General features: G+C 32.4%; 4 protein-coding genes across 4 annotated transcripts in view; 1 reads left to right on the top strand and 3 right to left on the bottom strand.

Annotated features, from left to right (window-relative positions):
- Positions 1-23,521, top strand: part of LOC144835054 (intermembrane lipid transfer protein VPS13D-like) — a 95,073-nt gene that overhangs the window by 23,254 nt on the left and 48,298 nt on the right. The window contains exons 28-29 of the mRNA XM_078690070.1: positions 775-1,030; positions 1,581-1,761. Coding sequence (XP_078546196.1) covers positions 775-1,030; positions 1,581-1,761 — 437 coding nt within the window. The remainder of the gene's footprint in view (positions 1-774; positions 1,031-1,580; positions 1,762-23,521) is intronic.
- LOC144858809 (uncharacterized) lies at positions 2,711-4,503 on the bottom strand. Its single transcript, XM_078714926.1, has one exon. It carries the CDS (start codon positions 4,501-4,503, stop codon positions 2,809-2,811), a length of 1,695 nt encoding a protein of 564 aa, XP_078571052.1. The 3' UTR covers positions 2,711-2,808.
- LOC144835014 (tripartite motif-containing protein 2-like) lies at positions 13,044-15,078 on the bottom strand. Its single transcript, XM_078690026.1, has 2 exons — positions 14,972-15,078; positions 13,044-14,609 (listed from the first exon to the last, which is right to left on the bottom strand). The coding sequence occupies exon 2, from the start codon at positions 14,606-14,608 to the stop codon at positions 13,607-13,609; it is 1,002 nt and encodes a 333-aa protein (XP_078546152.1). The 5' UTR covers position 14,609; positions 14,972-15,078; the 3' UTR covers positions 13,044-13,606.
- On the bottom strand, positions 17,934-23,009 carry LOC144835013 (uncharacterized). The gene is made up of 2 exons (XM_078690025.1): positions 22,925-23,009; positions 17,934-19,637 (listed from the first exon to the last, which is right to left on the bottom strand). The coding sequence occupies exon 2, from the start codon at positions 19,634-19,636 to the stop codon at positions 17,951-17,953; it is 1,686 nt and encodes a 561-aa protein (XP_078546151.1). The 5' UTR covers position 19,637; positions 22,925-23,009; the 3' UTR covers positions 17,934-17,950.

Here is a 23,521-nt window from a genome sequence, read left to right as displayed (position 1 = left end):
ATTCTTATTTATGGAACACTTCTATTAAGGGGACACTTTCCCATGAATTGAAGAGGAATGTTTAAACACTATAGACCATTCCTATTTATGGAAAACTTCTATTAAGGGGACATTTGCCCATGCATTGAAAAGGAATGTTTAAACACTATAGACCATTCCTATTTACCGAACACTTCTATTAAGGGGACACTTTCCCATGACATGAAGAAGAGTGTTTAAACACTATACACCATTATTCCTATTTACCAAACACTTCTATTATGGGGACACTTTCCCATGACATGAAGACGAATGTTTAAACACTAAGGACCATACCATTTCTATTTAGGGAACACCCCTATTAAGGGGACTCTTTGCTGGGTCCTGACAGTGTAGGGGTTCTACGAAATTTCATTCCAAATGCATCTTTAATTGAAAACAGCCGAACACTGCATTTTAATCTTCATTGATTATATAGTTAACAAGAGAATAAAGAGAACACTGAATTATGAAACAACTAGACTAAACTAACTCCAAAACTTTTATCAAGAAATTATTATTCATTTTATTGCCATTAACAATATAAATACTAAACTGTATGTATTTGAAAAAAAAATATATGTATTTTTTGCATTCTTGGTAATACAAATTTAGACTATTATTTTTAGTCCCTACCCATTTGGCATTGCTTTGTGGTGTGTGTGTAACTGCTTACATTGTTGTTAATCATCTACTGTATCTGTTGTTCACTGTGTTTCTATCAATCTATGATCAATATATGTTGTTTCTATTTAGTGAGCAACGAAGAAGCAAACACAGAAATCAACATTCGTATCCAGTCACTATCTTTATTGCTAAATAAACCATCGTATGAGCTAGCAAAGGCCAATGTGTCTGGTATAACAACGCATCTGTCGCTCGTTCAGGGCAATGTGGCCATAGAGGGCAGTCTTGGCAGCATGATGCTATTGGATTTAACACCTACTGGTCATACATATCCAGAGAAATTTGTTACCAGAGGGGATGAGGCACTAGGATTCAAGATCTTTAAGTAAATATTGGGTGTTTTTTTATTTATGTAGAAAAGTATTTTAGAATAGAAAGTTCACAATTCTCCCACAATGTAGAAGACAATAGAAGCCTTTATTCATAATTTTGGAAAGATATCAATCTAGTTCACTGGACTTACTTGTTTAGTAAACAGTGACGTTTCATGACCTATCCAGGTTGTATCATCAGGCCAAATGATGGAATTGTGGCGTTTGGTCAGTGACGGGGTCGAGGAGCTGACAAAACACTACAATTCCAGAAAATCCAGTGTACAGGACCACAATATTCACACTTGCAGTCAATCCCCTACTCTATGTACCAAGTTCCTTATTGTGCACATTTGAAAAGTATGTACACAGGTCCAACAGATTTGTGTCTCATCCAAAAAATGACATTAGAGTCTTGCATAAGGACAAAACTATGGCACCAACAGGTCTCAAACCTATACCTCTCGCATGCTAGTTTAATATCCCTTATTATTACCCCATCGTTGGCAATACACTACTAATGGTTAACATTTTTAAAGTTGTTCTTTTTGTATTTTATTCTAGGTATGGGAAGCCAGATCCTGATCTGCAGAGACAATTTGATATCAGTATTAATCTACGCATGTCTTCCGTGTGTTACATACACACACACCGCTTCCAAATGGAACTGCTTGCATTTGCACAACACTTCAATACTCTTCAAGACATGCTGGGCCGTATGAGGGCAGCATCTGATGGTCAACAAGTAAGTGCTTTAAGCTTAGCCATTTTAAAGCTTTTGTTTTTCTGCATCTTCTTTTGTGATTCGATTTAGATAAAATTTGTTTATGTATTGTAAAAAAACATAGGCATTTTTAACATTTTGCATGAACTTTAATTATTTCTATAACCTCAGAGGAATTAGTTTTCCTTCTTTCTGTAATTAAACTCCTACCATTGTACTGGTTTTCTTGTCAGTTGCAAATCATGTCTTTATTCTCAACTGTATGCCTGTCCATCTGATAGCTAGAACTTCGGTTCTGCGAAGTCAATATTAACAAACTGGTCCGCTTTCCATGAAAGCGAAAAGAAAGAAAAACATTTATATGGCGCGCTATCCGCCTTTACTGTTCAATTTTCTTTTCGATGGGTGTCAATTTGTAATGGCATATATAGCATCTATACAGGTAGGTATCTTACTCATCGACTACCAACATTGTAATTTGCAGTACTGTCAGTACTTTCAAATTCGGAGTATAGGTTTAAAATGAAATGGTTAACACCAACTCAATAGTTTTGGATAATACAAATGGCATCTTTAATCTTACTGTGATATTTAATACAGTACTATAGCACTCTTTTGAGACCTATGTGGTAAAGGTTGAGTGATTACTCGCTCCCCACATTGACACAGTTTTAGTGGTTTCAAGGTTCACGACCGACAATGCATTAATTGTTCTCGACATTAGGCCGTCGGTCGTTGCAAATGCTTCCTAATACATGATCCATCAATCATCTATGTGTTGACAGTCGTCTACCAAAAGTGTATGAATCCTATCGTGTCATAAATGTAATCAAAAAACTTTCTTTACTTTTACAAGAAAAAATAAAACACTCCAACCATCACCACCATATTTGTACAATTTATTTTTTTCTTTTTTTAAATTAGAATTAGAATTTTACATGTTTTTAAATTTTACATTAATGTTTACACCTAAAATTTAACTAAAGTATCACATTACATTCAAGTTACTCGTTTGGCTATCGCATCATCGATGGTCATATATAGGAGAAAAGTTGTTTTCGTGCTCCTTTAAACATTCAATATTAGTATTTTGCAAAAAGAAGTTGCTATAGCAACCATGCATGGGTTATATGAAATAATACATAATTGCTTTGGAAACTCAATTTCATTTTTCCCCTGATCAATTCTTTTGATAAAATATCCATCACTACTGAATAGTTGTAGTTTCCCACAACTTGAAATGATGATGTTACCATACCTATCAACTACAATTTCATGTGGTAACCTCACATTACCATCTTCATCTCCTTTATTTATGAACGTTTTCAGTTTCTTGTTCATGTTGTCATAAAATAACACTTGATCATTTCCTAAATCGGCTACAAGTACGTTGCCAGTTCTTGTCAGTGTAACATCAAGATATTGACTAGTTGGTTTATTTTGGTTTTTAATCTTCTCCAACATTTTACCACTACTAATGTCAAACACAAACACACATGCGATGTTAAAAAAATCTGTTACATACATAACATTAGCTGACTCATCTATGTGAATACCCCATGGATTTTCCAATACACCCTTACCAATGAATTTGATCACATGACCATTCATATCACATATTTGAATACATTTATTATTACCACCATCACAGAATGCTATGTGATCATTCTTCATTGTGTACAGTCTTTTAACTTCCACACCTCTTGGTAGTCTAATCTTGTTCAGATATTCTCCTGATTGTTGGTACTTGTGAATTTCATTTGTGCCAAATGAAACCAGCAAGCAATCATCATCACATTTTGCTATTCCACAAGGATTTTCCTCTAGTCTGATAGCAAGTGGTGTAATGTTTCCTATGTTACTTTCTTTCAGTATATCAGTTAAATGTTTGTTTCTGACAAAGTTAATTTGCCTCTTACTGTCGTTTCCCTTGATTTCTTCAGATTTATTAATTTGATCCTTTAGTGTGTTTAATACAATCTTGCTTGATTTCATAGCATTTGATGGTTCACTGTTTAATAATTTGTGTAAGAAATTCAAGTTTGTATTTAATTCAGAATTGATTTTTTCTATATTTTCCATTTGTACACCATAACCTTCCATTTCATTTTTGTAGATTTCTTCAACTTTTTTCTTCATTTCATCTCCTTTTTGCTGGATTGTTTGTACCATTTCTTGAACTGTGTTATCAATAACTGCAAGACTTGTCTTTTTACTATTTTCTAGTTTGCTAACGTTCTCTGTAACTACTTTCAGTACATTTTCCATTTTGTGTATGGATTCATTTGCAGCTTTCTTCAATTCTTCTGATGATTCCTTAAACATTTTGAAGGCTGTTACAATGTTAACTAATTCATGTTTTCCATCTTCTGCTGCATGTTTAGCTTCAGTGCATTCTATGCATATTGGTTCTTTACATTTGGTGCAGTACATTTGTAATGGTTGAGTATGAAAAGGACACAGCAAGGCAGTGCATTCATTTTTATCATTTATTTCATGTTGTTTGACAGTTTCTAAGAGGTTGTTAAGAAGTGTATTTGGTGCAAGTTTTTGAGGACCTCCTTCTGGGATGGGATACGACTTGCGACAAGTAGGGCATGTTAGCTTGCCATGATTGGTTTGAACCCATTCGTCTAAACACTTTAAACAGAAACTGTGATGGCAACTAAGTGATTTTGGATCTTCTAGCCTCCCATTACAGATAGAACATTCTAGGACTTTGTCATCTATCTCTCCAAGTAAGCTTAAATCCTTGCTAGCCATCCTGCAATAGTAATAAATAATAATTTTTTTCATACAACTTAATCTACAAAATTTTTTCAATTAATCAATATCAATCAAATACTGTATATTTTTTGTTTTTATCGTTTCCCTTTAAATCCATGAATGGGCAGTTCAAATGATGGTGTTACTTTACCTCCGCCAAGGAGGTATGTACTCGATTGCGTGTGTCTCTTTGTTTGTTAGTTAGCAGGATTACTCAAAAAGTAATTACAAGAACTTTCCCAAAAATGAAAATACAGATAGATATGTGGTCAAAGACCACTCCATTAAATTTCTGGCCACTTTTTAGAATTATTTTCAGACCTGATAGTGTTAAAAGATAGGACAGAATTTTCAAAAGCTGGCGAGCAGTCTTAAAGTAACAAGTAAACTGAAATTGTATTTTCTCAAGAATTGTCCAAAAAAAAATTTCAAGAGGCAAGAGTTATAATTTGTGATTTGTAATTTTAAAACATAATTAGATTTAATGTAAAAGTTTTTTGATGCGAGTAGTTTTAAAAAACCTATTTCTTTTCAAATTCACCAGTTTGTTTTTTGCGTTGCTGTTCTATTGTTAGTCAACTGAAACTATTGTTAGTTGAAAGGCTGGTTACATAACCATTACACCAAATTCGTATACACATGGTTGTAGTGAAATTAGCCTAATCACACTCAGCCTTGTCACAAAAATAATAAAAATATATATATATTTTTTTTCTCATGAATTCTTATGTAGGAGAATTTTACAGTGGGTGGAGGTATGCACTCTCGGAGTGTCGGCCTAGTTAATAATGATATTTGTCAGAACCAATATTAGTGCTTCAAGTTTGTCACCTTAAACTGTATATATAGTAGACCTATCAATTAAATAACCAATATAAATACTGTTTATATAGTAGGCTAGATCTATCAATTAAATAACCAATAACTAAATATAACTACTGTTTATATAGTAGGCTAGACCTATCAATTAAATAACCAATAACTAAATATAACTACTGTTTATATAGTAGGCTAGACCTATCAATTCAATAACCGATAACTAAATATAACTACTGTTTATATAGTAGGCTAGACCTATCAATTCAATAACCGATAATTAAATATAACTACTGTTTATATAGTATGCATAGACCTATCAAATAAATAACCAATAAAAGTAATTATAACTATAGTAGGCTAGACCTCAATTAAATAACCAATTACTATATATAACTATAAACCAAATAAAATTATTATACATTAAAGCAATTCTATACAATTATTTGTGTTAAATACCTTTTATGCAGCTCAAAAGTTTCTCTCAAAAATGAAAACTGATAGTTTCTAGAAACTGAATAAAGTTGGTTTTTCCACTTTGTAACTTCCTTTTATCACATGACCCGAGCTGTCTACAAATGTCTGTAAAATAGCTGTGACACTTTCAAAATCCGCCATGCGTAACATGACTATTAAACATAAAACAGTTAAACCATTTTTTTTCCAACACATATCCAATAGGAAGAACAATTATTCACCAATTACAGGATGTGAGACCAATTCATGGCTATTAAACTAATTCCTTTTTTAACTACAAACATACACAGTAGGCCTACTTTGACAACTTACTACAAGTTGGAAACATTTTAATCTTTTTTGTTTAAATTTTCACATAGACTTTTACGCTACATTCAGGTGTACTGTGTGATTTTTCAGTTTAATTCAATAGTAATTAAACATGCGCAGGAAACATTTTGGTGTCTTGTGAATTGAAACATCAAGATTCTCCACCATTGCTTTCACACTGCTCAAACATGGTTACAACTTGAATTGAAAATTTGAAATTGAAAAGGTAATGCCGATATGAAAATGATTAATCTCTTCTAACTTTCTTCATTTCTGTGTTTAAGAAGAAAGTTGTCTTCTAAGGAGAATGTCCAACTAACCGAGAAAAATACAAATAATACTACTGCAGTTGCTGATTAGATGCACTATATAAAGTCTATTTACATCAAGCTTTTCAAAAGTGCACAATCTATTCAATATTTACAATTTATTGATTTCTATGTTCAATTAGTTTCAGTTGTTTTGAACCACATTTGTATGTATACAACCAATGTTTACACCAATATAAGAACATTACATAAAACCCAGTTGGTCCCGTCACTGTTTCGATAAATGTGTACAATGTCAAACCTCCATCATATGACCTTTGTAATTGACATTAATTTTCAATAATAATAAAATCCTGGATTTATATAGCGCCTAATGTTGTGAAACCTCTAAGCGTTGAACATTATTACCCCAGTCATTTTTTTGGATCAAACATGTATGGAAACATACTCACATAATGCAGCTAATCAGCGCAAAGTGGTGTCTTGATCTAACACGGTACCCATTTATACACCTGGGTGGAGAGGCAAACTGGCAAACGTACATAAAGTATCTTGCCTACGAATACTAGCAATGCTGCGAGAGTTGGATTTGAACCTCGATCTCACGACACACTGCGACACACTCCCTCACACACAGTATCATGAATATCATTTTTAAAATGTTTTCAAATTTCTAATTCGTGCTCATTTGCAGCCAATTTTAAAAATGTGGACATAAGATAGATTTTACAATATATATATATATCCTTTTAAATACAGTATTATTACTAGATTTTGCACCTACATGGTACGCTCGATTCGCTCGCGTACCATTTAGGTCTTGCCCACAGATGGTTCTCCAATACACAGTAATTTCAGTTTAAAAAAAAACTGGTGATTTCAAATGTACGTACGGCAGCACTATAATACTGTATAAACAAATGAATAAATAGACACGATGATTTATGTAGACAACTAATTAGCACCATGGGAATTAGGCCTACTTCCAAAAGAGAAACTTGTCATAAAATGAGTTCAAATTTTGTATTTGGACTCATTTAAACAAACCCAATTTGTGTTTTGTATGTAACATTAGGGTTGAGGGATGGGGAAGGAGGATAAGTACAAAGAGGAACAATTTAAAAAAATATTCTTTACCACTCAGTAACAAAATATTTTTTCATGTTTTATAGGCCTATAAAAATATACCACTAAATACAGTAAAACATTTGTGATTTAATACTTTGTTAAAACTGTCACTGTCATAGTCGATTGAAATAGTAAAGTACATGTAACGATACACCACTTTATTAATACAAACGTTGAGCAGCAACTGTCAGAAATAAAGTTTATTTGTATATTGTGCATTTATATATCTAACAGTAGGGCCTACCCACACTCACAGTAATAAGTTTATTTGTACATGTGGTTATATATCTAACAGTACCCACACACACAGTAAGAAATTTGCAATTCAAATGGCGACCAAAAATGGTTAATACGTATTTACAGTATTGTCCAAGTATTGCAATACTATATCTAAAAGTTTTAGGTTTATTCCCCAAGGGCTCCTACAGGTACTTGTGTTAAACCAAATAATTATATTGGAATGTTCCATACATTTGGTCCTCGGTCAAGTTGTCCTTTAAGGTAGATGTGGCCATAGACAGAGATGATATTCCTTTTCATAAGATTCAGTTTTTTATTGTTTGCAGAAAAGTTAGTGTGAATCTAGATGACTAGAAATCATTCTTAGCCTGATCAACTGTCATGAACTGTATTTGAAGAAAGGCGAGTTGATGTGTTGCCACATTGAAACAGAACTAATATGAACATAATCTTAGTTGCTGAGTCTCTCACATTTACAAACAAAGATATTTTGAAAAAAGATATTTTATTCAGATAATTTATTCATTCATATTCATTCATTCATCTTTTTATTTCGGAATAGCATGATCAAATAATATATCCATAGCACATAAGCTTAAACTAAGAAATCGTTTTACAAAATTACAGAAAAAACAAATATTAATAATAATAATAATAAACTTTTATAAAGCGCTATTTACTAATGTCTCAGAGTGCTAAAAGACCAACAAGAATTATTTAGAAATGTGAGATTTTAGAAGTTACTTGAATTACTTAAGAGATTTACATTGATGGATACGGAAGCTGGTTCCAAACGTTTGCGCTTGTGCAAAAAAGCGAATTTAATGTGTGTTTTTGGAGTAGATAAAACAAGAGGGTCAATTTTAGAGCAAAGACCTTTTCGTGTTGGAACTTGAAATGAGATTAAATCCTGCAGATAAATTGGCGCAGACCCAGAAACTGATTGATAAACTAGAGTGGATATTTTTAGATTATACGCTGATCAATTTTAAGTGAAGTGAAGTTCTTTAAATAAATGATACACATGATCAAACTTTCGTAAGCTAAAAACTAGCTTGGCTGCCCTATAGTATTAGTAAATGCAAGAAACTATTCCACTGTATATGCATTTTTGACATATTAAGACACATGATCAGAGTATTTAGACTTCCATTCACTCGATTTTTTAAACTAAAAATGAAATAATAGAACATCATTCAAAACAAACATTCATGCATTTCCCTTCCAATTCAGCAACAAACGTAACGATCTCAATGTATCATTAATTGTCATATCTATACACCATAAGGTTGAACAGTACATGCTGACAGTAGTAACTTTTAACTAAATAACATTTATTTGTAGTTGAATAACAATTTCTGTGTTTAATTCAATATTATAGTTTTTTCAACATTTGTATAGAGCCTACACCGTAAATCTTAAAGCAATGTTATTTTTCATCAACCTAATCCTTTTGGATCATTTAAGCTCTCAGTTTTAAAATAAAATTTGCTTTGTACAACTTCAGTAAGTTAATATTTAGATTGTGTTTGCATATTTTTTTTAAATGAGTAACCAATCACAAAATGGCAAAAAATTCAGTCACCATAGATTTTTTTTTTATCTTACTATTTATTCATTTCTGTGTTTACCAGTAGGCCTACACCATAAACAATGAAGCAATTTACACCAAACTAATCATTCATACACCATAAATCTCAAAGAAATTACACCAAACTAATACACTTGGTTGGATCATTTATGCTCTTGTTTATAGAATAGAATTATAGATTTGTATAACTTTAGTAAGTTAATATTTGAATTTTGTACCAGCAAGCTAAAGCAATCATACATGGGTTGTGTGAAATAATACAGAACTGCTTTGGAAAAAAAAGTTCATTTTCTACCTGATCAATTCTTTTGATAAAATCTCCATCACTACTAAATAGTTGTAGTTCTCCACAACTTGAAATGATGATGTTATCATCCTGATCAACTAAAACTTCATATGGTAAAAACTCATTATCATCTTTACATCCTTTGATAAATGCTTTCAGTTTCTCATCCTTAGTATCATATAATAATACTTGATCATTTCCTATATCTGCTACAAGTACTTTTTCAATATTTGTAAGTGTAACATCAAAGTATTGACGAGTTGGTTTATTTGGAATTGCTATGATCCTCTTCAACATCTTTCCACTATTAATGTCAAACATGAACACACATGCAAATCTGTTACATATATAACATTAGCCAATTCATGTATGTGAATACCCGATGGATTTTCCAGTACACATTTACCAATGGATTTTATCAAATGACCATTCATATCACATAGTCGAATACATTTATTATTTCCATTATCACAGAATGCTATGTTGCCATTCATCATTTTGTACATTCTGTTAACTTTCACACATTGTGGTAGTGTAATCTTGCTTACATACTCTCCTGATTGTTTGTACTGGTGAATTTCATTTTTGCCAAATGAAACCAGCAAGCAGTCATCATCACACTTTGTTATTCCACAAGGATTTTCCTCTACTCTGAATGCAAGTGGTGTAATGGTAACATTTCCAATGTCTTTTTCTTTCAGTATATCAGTTAGATGTTTGTTCCTGATAAAGTTAATTAGTCTTGTACTGTCTTTTTCCTTGATTTCCTTAGAATTATTTATTTGATGTTTCAGTGTGTTTAATACAATCTTGCTTGATTTCATAGCATTTGATGGTTCACTCTTTAATAACTCATTTAAGAAACTCAAGTTTGCATTTAATTCAGAATTAATTTTTTGAATTTCTACAAGCCTTTTCTTCATTTCATCTCCTTTTTTCTGGATTGTTTGTACCATTTCCTGAACTGTGTTATCAATATCTGCAAGAGATGTCTTCTTACTTTCTTCTAGTTTGTTAGTGCTCTTTGTAACTGCTGTCAGTAAATTTTCTGTTTTGTGTGTGACATCTTTCTTCAATTCTTCTGACGTTTCCTTAAACATTTTGAATGCTGTTACAATGTCCATTAGTTCATGTTTTCCATCTTCTGCTGCATGTTTCGCTTCAGTACATTCTATGCATATTGGTACTTTACATTTTGTGCAATACATCTTTAGTGGTTGAGTATGAGACAGACACAACGTGGAAGTGCATTCATTCTCATCATTTATTTCATGTTGTTTGACAGTTTCTAAGAGGTTGTTAAGAATTGTATTTGGTGGAAGTTTTTGAGGCCCTCCTTCTGGAATGGGATACGACTTGCAACAAGTAGGGCATGTTAACTTTCCATTGTTGGTGTCGACCCATTCTTCTAAACACTTTAGACAGAAACTATGATGGCAGCTTAGTGATTTGGGATCTTCTAGCCTTCCATTACAGATAGAACATTCTAGGACTTCCTCATCTATATCTCCAAGTAGACTTAAATCCTTGCTAGCCATCCTGCAATAGTAATAAATGAAATTTTTCATATACATCTTAATAATTACCAGATTTTAAATAATTGAGATTCCCACAATATACCAAGAATTTGTATGGCAAGATCTGGCAATTGTATCATAGTTTTATGAAGAACCAAGTACAGTAGTACACCATATTATTTGTCCTTTATTCCATCAATGACAAATATTTAGAATTTCCATTTAAAATTTTCTCTTGTATCTTTGTAAATACTGTATATGTTTTGTTTTATCATTTCTCTTAAATGCATGAATAATAAGCAGTTCAAATTAATAATGATATTTGTCAGCACTAATTGGTGTCTCATGTTTGTCACCTTAAACTGTTTATATAGTATATAGGCTTGACCTATCAATTAAATAACAAATATAAATACTGTTTATATAGTAGGCTAGACTTATCAATTAACGACTACAACGATCGACTACATATACCTCCTTGGCATAGGTAAATAACTAAAAACTGTTGCTATAGTAGGCTAGGTCTATCTATTAAATAACCAATAACTAAATATGACTAATAAAATAAAATTATATATAAATAAAAGCAATTCAATACAATGATTTTGTGTTACATACCTTTTACTTTTGCATCTGAAAAGTTACTTTAAAAATCGAAAAACTTATATTTTCTTGAAAGTTGGTTTTTCCAATTCGTAACTTCCTTTTAACACATGACCAGAGCTGTCTACAATGCATGTAAAATAGATGTGACAATTTCAAAATTGGTGAAGCATAACGTGACTAAACTTAAAACATTTATTTTTCAACACATATCCAATAGAAAGCACAATTACAGGATGGGAAATCACTAATTTCCTTTTAAACTATAATACATGTTACAAACATACAAACTACTGTGACAACTTATTACAAGTTGGAACAATTTTAATTTCTTTTTTGTATACTATCATGTTAAATTCAACAGGCTTTCAATGATTTGTGAGTTTAATTTATGGTTAACCTGCCTACAAAAAAAAACAGGCCTCATGCTACTGTGTTTTTTTATCAAGATTTCAGTTCACCATGTTCCATTGAAGATTTTCCATAAAATTACATTCACACTGCTGAAACCTCATGGTTACAATCTAATAGTAACTTTAGAAAGTTGTGCCAATGTGAAAATGATTACTGGAGCTTAGGCAGTAGTTCCATAACATTATATCAACGCTTTGGTTTAGGAGAGAGAGTAATAATTTTCCTTTACATACCCTGTAGTTCCTTAGGTATGAACCATATCCTTCCCCAGCCCACCTTTGTAGACATTTATATTCAACTTTACAGTGTCTGGTCTAAACAATTTGAGGAGTTTCAAATCAGCCAAATTAAGAGAAATTACCCTATCATTTGTAAGAATTGTTTTTTTTTTAAATTGCCAACCTTGTCTAAATGGAAGACCCTAGGCGATGCCTACTGTCAAATGTAAAAATGATTTTCCTGGGACCCAAAAAATGCTTGTATGCGAAGGTGAACATAAAGTTTGGGTGGGATTATACCTGTGATGGTATGGTATTTCTGTGTTTAACTTTTACAGTCTCCATGGTGGAAATGTCCAGGGAGAAGTTGTCATTATAGGGATAAATGTCCAGGTGGAAGTTTTCTTTTATTGGAGAATGCATACACTGTGATATATTGCAGTTGTTAATCAGCTGCACTATAAAAAGTCTTTTTACATCACCTACAGAATTTTGAAATTTATCACCACAGGTTGTTATATAGACAATTTATTCATTTCTCCGTTTAATTAATGTATAGTTTTATTTATACTACATGCAATATGTACACCAATGTTCACACAAATGTTGAGCGCATAACATCAAACTCAAATAAAACTTCCTTTGGTAAACATCCCATAATTTTTCACCTTTGACGTACATTTAGTTTTTTGTCAATACATCAATAATTTCCTATTTCTACTACAAGTTTCCAGTTTTCGGTGTAGCATTAAGGTAGTTGACTTGTTTGATTAATTTGGTTGATCTTCTTTAATGCCTTGCAAACATTAATGTCAAACAAAAGAAAACTGATTTGTTAAAATAGTAAAACCCAATGCCATCTTCATGTCCCTTGATAACACTGTCAGTTTCTCATTGTTATCATATAATAAAATAACACCTAAACATTTTGTAAATCTTCTACAAGAACTTTCGCAGGTCTTGTAAGTGTAATATCACAATCATAATCAATGTCAAACTCTGGTACATATATAACATTCGTCCCTGCCGGCTATGTGAATACCTGATGGATTTATCAACACACCTTTACCAATAAATTTGATCACATAACCATTCAATCACATACTTGAATGCATCTAATTACCTTTATTATTATTATTCAAAGAATGCTACAGTATTTAGTACAGTCTGTGTAATACACCTGAGGATTCATGACGCTCGGAGACAACACCACACAAATAAATACCACTTCACTAACAGATATAAATTGGTGTAATTTTTCCTATGTTACTTTTTTTCAGTATATTAGGTAGAAGTTTGTTCCTGATAAAGTTAATTTGTCTCCTACTATCGCTGTCTTCAATTTCTTTGAACGTATCGATTTTACCCTGTAGTGACTTTAATACAAATTCACTCGATTTCATAGCATTTGATGGTTCACTCTTTAATAACTCATTTAAGAAATTCAAGTTTTTGTTTAACTCAGAATTGTTTTTTAGCATTTTTTCTATTTGTACCTCATAACATTCCTTTTCATTTTTGTAGATTTCTTCAACCCTTTTCTTCATCTCATCTCCTTTTTGCTGGATTGTTTGTACCATTTGTTGAACTGTGTTATCAATATCTGCGAGACTTTTCCTAACATTTTCTTCTAATTTGCTAACGTTCTCTGCAACTACTTTCAGTACATTTTCCATTTTTTGTATGGATTCATTGGCAGCTTTCGTCAATTCTTCTGACGATTCCTTAAATATTTGAAATGCAGTTCCAATGGTAATTAATTCATGTTTTCCATCATCCAATGACATTATACATTTCATTTGAATATTGTTTTTGTGTATGGGTACTTTACATTTTGTGCAATACATTTCCAATGGTTCAGTATAAGAAGGACACGGCAGGTCCATGCATTCATCATCACTACTTAATGCAGGATCTGTTTCAAGTTCATCAATCATGTCAAAGAGCTTGTTACAATATGTACTTTCATGTCGTTGGATAATTTCTATAAGATTGTTGATAAGTGTATTTGGCGCAAGTTTTTGAAGCCCTCCAACAGGAATGAAATGGGACTCACGACAAGTAGGGCATGTTAGCTCTCCATTGTTGGTATTAACCCATTTCTCTAAACACTTTAGACAGAAACTATGATGGCAGTTAAGTGATTTTGGGTCTTCCAGCCTTTCATTACAGATAGAACATTCTAATACTTTCTCATCTATATTTCCAAGTAGACTTAAATCTTTGCTAGCCATTCTGCAATAGTAATGGGTAACAAGTTATTTTATACCTTAATCTACCAAATTTGACATAATTGGCATTACCACAATATACCAAGAATTGCTAAGATCTGAAAATTGTTTACGTAATTTATGTAGAACCGACATATCATATCATTTATTCTTGATTCCATTTGATCTTTCAATATTCCTCTCTTCTTGATCTTTTCCCTTAATTGTCAAGAGTACTTTGCAACTCAAATGTTGGTGTTAAATAATTAATTAATAATGATTAAATGCTTCAAGTTCTTAAAACATTCCTATAGTAAACCTAATTAATTAATAAATAATATGATATATATTTAATAGAAATTTAATACAATTATTTATATTAAATACCTTGTACTTTGCAGCTCAAAAGTTACTTTAAAACTGATCTTTTTTAGAAATGAAAAAAAGTTGATTTGCCACTTTATTCTTATTCAAGCATTCTTCAATGTCTGTAAACGTGTGACGATTTCAAAATAGTCATGCAGAACATGTTAAACTTAAAACTCTACAGTTTTAGACAATTGACTTTTCAACTTGTAGCCAACAGGAAGCACATGACTATAATTACAGGATGGCAAACCAATTGGCTTTTATGCTTTTACTATTATCACTATATCATAGTATAGCTACCTAAGGCTGGGTTTCAAATGTAGTTTCAAACCTTCCAGTACAATTCCAATCATTTTCATAATACATTACCCTAGACACCACTGTATCCCTATATTCACCAACTTTCCCGGTGGTGATTATAACACTAAAAAATATAAAATAGTATAATAAAAAATATGAATAGTCCACCACCCCCAGCCCTAGCAACAATTTCCCATCCCCCACAACCTCCCGACTCGGGGGTATTAGTTTATTCCTAGTAAAATTGCAGTAATTGTGATTCCCCATATGTATGGTTACGTGGACAAACATTCAAGGTGTGAAAAAGTGGGCATTTTGACCCTATTTTGGCTGATAATTGGATCCAGGATGACAGAAAATGTTGAAACTTCATATAAACATTCCTAGTGCAATTGCGGTCATTTTTTAGTGTATAGATGCAGTAGGAAAAATATGTACAACAAACCCTCTTCCCTCTTAATATAAAATAGATAATTAATACTGTAGCTCTAGATTCTATGACTCTTTTATAACAAGCTTACAAAGGTTATTCTAGTTCTGTAAAACTTGCATTGTATTGTTGATGGGAGACAATATGCATTATATTTGCAAATATACTGTTATACATTCAATCAATTCATCTGTATTGGTCTAATTTGTATACCAATCAGAAACTCTTATTTTTGTTGGTTTATGCACTGCAGACTAGATATTAACATTTATAAAAAGATGATTCAATATTGAAATACAATAACAAATGTATTTATACAAATTATTCTGTACTAGAGGGTTCGCTCGCTTCGCTCGCGCACCCTCTAGTGGGTGTACCCGAATGGTCCTCGAAAACATGACCAACGCCTCTGGAAATTGAAGCCCGGGTGACACCTATGCATTTGACTGATGAGTAATGTATGTTTATTTTTTGATGTTTCATGGTGGTCCATAAATTAGGTACGCCAAAAATATCGCTTCCAGGGTAATATAGCAAATTAGAGTTTAAAAAATGTACGAATAGAGAACAATATAGTCTTATTATTATATTCGGTCTTGTGTGTGTGAGATTTGAACCTGCACTGAAAATAAGTTTGGTAAGATGCGAAATGTATACCAATTATGATTGATTACGTCCTCTGTCAGTAATGATGTATGGACACTTGACAGCAATCGGTGGTTAGGAACGTAAAGGGGAAAAGTTACTCAATATATTTATTTATTTGTAAACAAAATGTACATTAATTCTCCCTGTAATGATGTAAAAACTTTCAACAATTGGTATTACAACAATTGGTATTAATGCAAATAATATAATTGTAAAGAACAGTATACGTATATTATATTATTATATATATTATCTGAACGCACACAGAAGGAAACCGTTAATAGGGGTCATCAATCACTGAAACAGTCTCTAACGTGACCGTACCAAGAGACCAAAAGCATACATCAACGTGGGTGACAGTGAGCGGGGCTTTAACATTTGTATCACAATATATCATGACAACAGCATCTTGTTAATTTTGGAACAAAATGATCAAATAACAACTTCCGTAGCCTACTTATATTTCGGTCATAGTAGACACCATTTATAATTATAAATAGAGCAAGCAACAGAAATAATCGATAAACAGTAAAGGTGTTTCCCTGGTAGGCCTTGCCTCCTATAGTAACATTGAATCGCACCTAAATTTGATAAAATGATTAATAAATAGCATAAATAATTAGTAAAATTACTAAAACAAATTGTATTTCACGTAAAAGTAAAGGCCTTTATAATTGATATTTGAATATCTAAAACAAATAAATTGTAGTTCACGATTCAGTTGAATCACTAAAATCACATTGTAGTTCACATAAAAGTAAAGGCCTTCAATAAAAGTTAAATTACTAAAACAAATTGTAGTTCACGTAAAGTAAATGCCTTTAATCAATATAATTGATTAGTTGAATATCTAAAACAAATTAATTTCAGTAGTTCACGATACGTTAAACCACTAAAATATTTTTTTATTTAATATTGAATGGCGCCACCAACGGCCATTTTGCCGGAAGTGACGTACCCGGAAGCCAGTTGAACAACAGCGCGAGTGTGTGAAAATCCCTGTGATATCCACAAATTTCGATAGGTAACGCTAAATTTTGTCGTTGTAAAAGACAAAATGGAACAATAGCGTAGTACTGAAAACTAATGTTATCCATTCTACGTTTCGCGGTACATCTGAGATAGATAAGGTAGGTATCCAAGTCAGGGGGTTTGTACCGAAGTTTTTGCTTTGTGCTCGCCTATGTCAGAATTAACCATAATTTATATATAGATTAATACAGAGAAAAATTGTTATGGTCCAGATATAAAAATAATCCAGGTGTTCTCTCCTATAGTTATTATCTATCTTTATAAGTAACAATACATTGTAAAACCAATGACTTATTATAACAATATGTACGACTTTGACGGATGTATATTGGATGGAAAAGAAGTGTTCTTTATAAAGCGGGTGAGCAGTTCGAGAGAGTATATGTTTAACCAAAAATTATATAATAATAATAATATATATCTCATGTATGATCCCATTTAATAAATGAGTCTAAACCTTTAAAGGTTAATAATTGTCAATACTGTTATCCTTAAAAAGATAGAGTACATTTCCAGTCATGTTTGATCATTAATGTTTATCAATAAATCTTTAAAACTACTCGCTTTGGCTACAGCATATTCAATTATTAATAATGCAAATAATAAAATATTAAGTTGTCATCAAAAATTTGTATAGCACCAAAACATGAGTCATATGGAATGATAAATGACCAGTCTGAAAAATCTCCCTGATCAATTCTTTTGATAAAATGTCCATCTCTACCAAATAGTTGTAGTTTCCCAATACTTGCAATGATGATGTTATCATCCTGATCAACTAAAACTTCATGTGGAAACCTCACCTTACCATCTTCATCGCCTTTATCAATAATCACTTTAAATTTCCTGTTCTTATCATCATATAATAATAATTGATCATTTCCTAAGTCGGTTATAAGTAAGCTTCCAGTTCTTGTAAGTGTAACATTAAGGTATTGACTAGTTGGTTTATTTTGGTCTTCTATCCTTTTCAACAACTTACCACTGCTAATTTCAAACACAAACACACATGCAAAGTTTAAATCTGTTACATATATAACATTAGCCAACTCATCTATGTGAATACCGAATGGATTTTCCAATACACCTTTACCAATGGATTTTATCACATGACCATTCATATCACATACTTGAATGCAAGAATTACCATCATCACAGAATGCTATGTGGTCATTTTTCATTTTGTACATTCTTTCAACTTTCACACCTTCTGGTAGTGTAATCTTGCTTACATATTCTCCCGATTGTCTGTACTCGTGAATTGCATTTGTCCCAAATGAAACCATTATGTAGTCATCACACTTTGCTATTCCTTGAGGATATCTGTCTATTCTGATAACAAGTGGTGTGATTGTAACATTTCCTATGTTATTTCCTTTTAGTATATCATCAGTTAGATATTTGTTCCTGATAAAGTTAATTTGTCTTGTACTGTCGTTTTCTTCGATTTCTTCAAACTTATCGATTTGATCCCGTAGTGTATTTAATGCAGTCTCACCTGATGTCATAGCAGTTAATGGTTCACTCTTTAATAAGTGATTTAAAAAAGTAAAATTTGTATTTAATTCAGAATTTATTTTAAGCATTTTTTCTATTTGTGCGTCATAACCTTCCTTTTCATTTTTATAGATATTTTCAACTTTTTTCTTCATTTCATCTCCCTTTTGCTGGATTGTTTGTACCATTTCTTGAACTGTGTTATCAATATCTGCAAGACTTCTCTTTTTAGTTTCTTCTAGTTTGTTAGTGTTCTCTGTAACTACTTTCAGTACATTTTCCATTTTGTGTATGGATTCATTGGCAGCTTTCTTCAATTCTTCTGATGATTCCTTAAACATTTTAAATGCTGTTACAATGTCAGTTTGTTCATGTACTTCAAACCATGATGTACATTTTGTTTGAGTACATTCTATGCATACTGGTTCTTTACATTTGTGACAATACATTTGTAATGGTTGAGTGTGAGAAGGGCACAGCACAGCAGTGAATTCATTCTCATCTATTTCATGTTGTTTCATGATTTCTAAGAGGTTGTTAAGGAGTGTATTTGGTGCAAGTTTTTGAAGACCTCCAACTGGAATGGAATTGATCTTGCGACAAGTAGGGCATGTTAGCTTCCCATTGTTGGTGTCAACCCATTTTTTCAAACACTTCAGACAGAAACTGTGATGGCAGCTAAGTAGTTTTGGGTCTTCCAGCCTTCCATTACAGATAGAACATTCTAGAACTTTCTCATCTATATTGCCAAGTAGACTTAAATCTTTGCTAGCCATCCTGCAATAGTAATGAGTAACACATTATGACATGCATCCTAGAAAGAGTGGTGGTGCAAGGATTTGCCTGACAAAGAACGGCGCAGATCCGTTTTTAATAGTAGGGGGACATATCAAAATGAAATACATTAGGCAAGAGGGCCACCAAGGGTCGGAGGCTTCGCTCCCTGGAAGCCCAGCTCGTTGAGTAATTTATAGGTGGTTTCAATCGATTTCTGAGCACATAAAAATTCCGCCCGGAAGAATACAATTATTTTGAGTTATGCACTTTTTAGGCACTGATCCTGATGCACCACTGGTTATATTCACGCAAAATCTATTCTTCTTAGATACTGTATTTTCTGAAATTACACGCATGACGTATCATAGAAGTCTTTCTATTTCATTTTAAACAATTTAATGATTTTGCTGTTGAAAAGTGAGGGGGGACAATATCCCACTAAAAAATATGTGGGGGGGGGGGAATGTCCCCTGTCCCTTCAGGATCTGTGCTGATGCTGACAAATGTATTATAGTCCAGTATGATAAGTTGCATTTTGCTATAGTTGGTAAAATATGTTGTAGAATAGACATCACTGAATCCAAAAATATTTTATACATTTTTTTTTTCATACGCAAGGGAGGTTGGCAGCCATTTCAAATTGGCCACCATTTGGACAAAATTGTTTTTAAAATATTGTAAGTTTATGACATTAAAAGATCTTATCGAGATAGAAATTCAATAATAAATAAATCATTTTTGTAATTGAACAAGCCAAAATGGCCACTATTATGCCCAAAATGGTTGCAATTTTTTCCAATATGGTCGCATTTTTATCTAAAATGGCCACATATCAATCAAATAATTTTTGTTTACTTTTATTTACATATATTTGGTATGTTGTAGAATAGACATCACTGAATCCAAAAAGTATTTGCTCCATTTTTTTGTTCAATTTTAAAATAGCCGCCATTTTTAACAACATTGTTTATGCAAGTAAGTAAATATTGTAAGTAAAAGATGTTATTGAGATAACAAATCACTCACATAAGCAACAATAAGTTTCAAATAATATTTCACATCATTCTTGTAACAGAACAAGCCAAAATGGCCGCCATTTAATCTAAAATGGCCGCCGCCAAGAACAGATATACAGAGAACTCTAAGGCGAGGGTGGATTGCAGGGTATCGCAAATAAACCAGCAACTTTGCTAAGATATTGCCTTGCTGCTGATATATTTATATTTTTGACACCAAAGAGAAGCACGGATTCTCATCACCAGAATCATGAGCCAGAATCAATAAACAAGAGGCAACAGTGAGGGTGATGAAAGAGATACTTGCTCCAATGAAAATATTCAATGATGATAACAGATAAACTACATCATATCTTAGCCAAACAGGAGATGCTCAGGAGAGTATCTTGAATCTTGTTGACAGAGAGGAAACGGCCAAAACTAGCTTTGTCCAAGAGCGTATTTTTGGTGAAAGAAATCTTTGGAATCGGATATCTAAAGTAAAATGTCTAAATTGGGATATGTTAAATAAAAGAAACACTGAAGTGTCATACAAAGAACTTTCAACTCAGAGCTTCAACTAACTTATTCAGCAGGCTTTTGGTAATAGTCAAGTCTGACCTAAATTAGAGTACAAATTTAGATCCTGTACTTATGAAGCCTGAAGTACATTGCACCCTTGTGTTAACAAAAGTCACCTAATCCATGCCTTGGAAGGTCTTGTGGAACCTAAAATTAACAAAGATACCCTACAGCATGCCAATGCATACCAAACTGTTATCAACAGAATTAGAAGGTCGGGAAATCACATTACCTCATCATAGAAGCTTTAGTCAAACTCATCATCAAAGTCAAAGCCATCTTTCAATTTGAAGGCAGGATGCGAGGAGTTTCTGTGCATTCTTCTTGGAACTAAAAGGGAGTCAGCCAAAGCATCAACCCAGAGATGGAAACGGTTCAAAACACTGCCAAATAATCAAGGAGTGGAACAATTTCCACCAACTTCTGGAGCTTTGCACCAGCACATACTACGTGCACATCTCCAGGTCAATATATGGAGTCAAGATTTTCACAAGAGTCACTATTGACCCAATAATTCCCGATCTATGTCAACTAGGCTGGTTTATAGAGAACGGTAAACTAAGACCAGTATTATTATCCGAGAAGCAGGCTACTCCAGAAGCAGTTGTGGAGCTAATACGATGTTCATGCTTAATAAGTACATGCTCCCCTAATACATGCACGTGCGAGAAAAACAATCTACAATGTGCTGAGATATGTAACTGCGAAGCAGACGAGAATAACTGCAACGACATACAACCATTGTTGTCTACATCCAATTCAGATAGTGATGAAAAAAGTGACGACAAATAAGTAAAGTACTGTACAGTAATTAAACACAAATATTATTATGTTGTTATGTTGGTACTGTTAATGTTATATGTATTTAATCAAAGTATAACAAAAATCGAATTTGATTTTGTGGCCATTTCAGATAAAAATGGTGGCCATGTTGGATAAAATGGTGGCCATGTTGGAAAAAATGGCGGCCATTTTGGCTTGTTCTGTTACACAAATGTGAAATATTATTTGAACATTTATTGTTACTTTTATGATTGAATTTCTATCTCGATAACATCTTTTAATGTCATAAACTTACAATATTTTAAACAATTTTGTTCAAAATGGTGGCTATTTTGTAATGTCTGCCAACCCCCCTTGCCAATGAAAAAAAAATGAAGCAAATACTTTTTAGATTCAGTGATGTCTATTCTACAACATATTCAATTTTTACCAAATATATGTAAATCAAAGTTAAACAAAACTATGTGGCCATTTTAGATAAAATGGCAGCCATCTTGGAAAAAATTGCAGCAATATTGGGCATAATGCTGGCCATTTTGGCTTGTTCCGTTACAAAAATGATGAAATATTATTTGAACATTTATTGTTACTTTTATGATTGAATTTCTATCTCGATAACATCTTTTAATGTCATAAACTTACAATATTTTGCGGCCATTTTGAAATGGCTGCCAACCACTCTTGCGTATGAAAAAAATGGAGAAAATACTTTTTGGATTCAGTGATGTCTATTCTACAACATATCCAAATTTTATCAAGTATAGCAAAAATATCCTAGACTATAATACATGGAGGCCCACATGCTTGATGTGAAAAGCCAAAAAAATGTACAGCAACATTGAAATGCTGCTTAGACCTACTGTACATTTCTAAATCTATTTTCTGATCTACTATAATTAAAGTAAATGAACATTAATTTCATGTTACCTTATACTTCGCACCTCAAATGTTATTGGAAGTTAAAACTGATCTTTTCTAAACATTAAATAAGGTTGGTTTTTCCACTTTGTAACTTCCTTTTATCACATGACCAGAACAGCAGGCTTTAATGTTTATAAACTAGTTGTGACGATTTCAAAATTAGTCATTCAGAAAGTGTTTTTGTTCAATACCAGCCAACAGAAAGTACGTCAATTACAAGAAACAACTCATGCCTTTAAATAAATACATATAATTTACACCTTATGTGAAAACGTGTTACATTTATTCTCCTGTCTTGTTCTATTTTTACAATCATGTTTCACTAATTCTGTCAAGTTTTTTAAAAATGTCCATGGCCTTTCATAATCGCTAAATAATGTTATGAGTGAGTAAATAAATAAGTTAAATCAGCAAAATGTGCTTTACTTGTGCTGTATTATTTCTATGAATTAGTGATGCACAAAACTGGGTGCGTTGGGTTACTATTTCCAAGTGCTCAATAATAACTCAAACACAATCACAAGAATTGTAACCCAGGCAGGGTTAATATTAGAAGCTTTACAATATATGGGAGGGGATAGCAAGTTACAATTACAGCTTTTA

Source organism: Antedon bifida, chromosome 2, assembly GCF_963402885.1.
Source record: "Antedon bifida chromosome 2, ecAntBifi1.1, whole genome shotgun sequence".
Lineage (NCBI taxonomy): Eukaryota > Metazoa > Echinodermata > Crinoidea > Comatulida > Antedonidae > Antedon > Antedon bifida.
Note: the sequence above shows the minus strand (reverse complement) of the source record. Positions and strands in the feature narration are given on the sequence as shown.

Excerpts from the sequence above, each read along its gene's own strand:
- LOC144835013 (XM_078690025.1), bottom strand. The coding sequence starts at position 19,636 with ATGGCTAGCAAAGATTTAAGTCTACTTGGCAATATAGATGAGAAAGTT.
- LOC144835014 (XM_078690026.1), bottom strand. The coding sequence starts at position 14,608 with ATGGCTAGCAAAGATTTAAGTCTACTTGGAAATATAGATGAGAAAGTA.
- LOC144858809 (XM_078714926.1), bottom strand. The coding sequence starts at position 4,503 with ATGGCTAGCAAGGATTTAAGCTTACTTGGAGAGATAGATGACAAAGTC.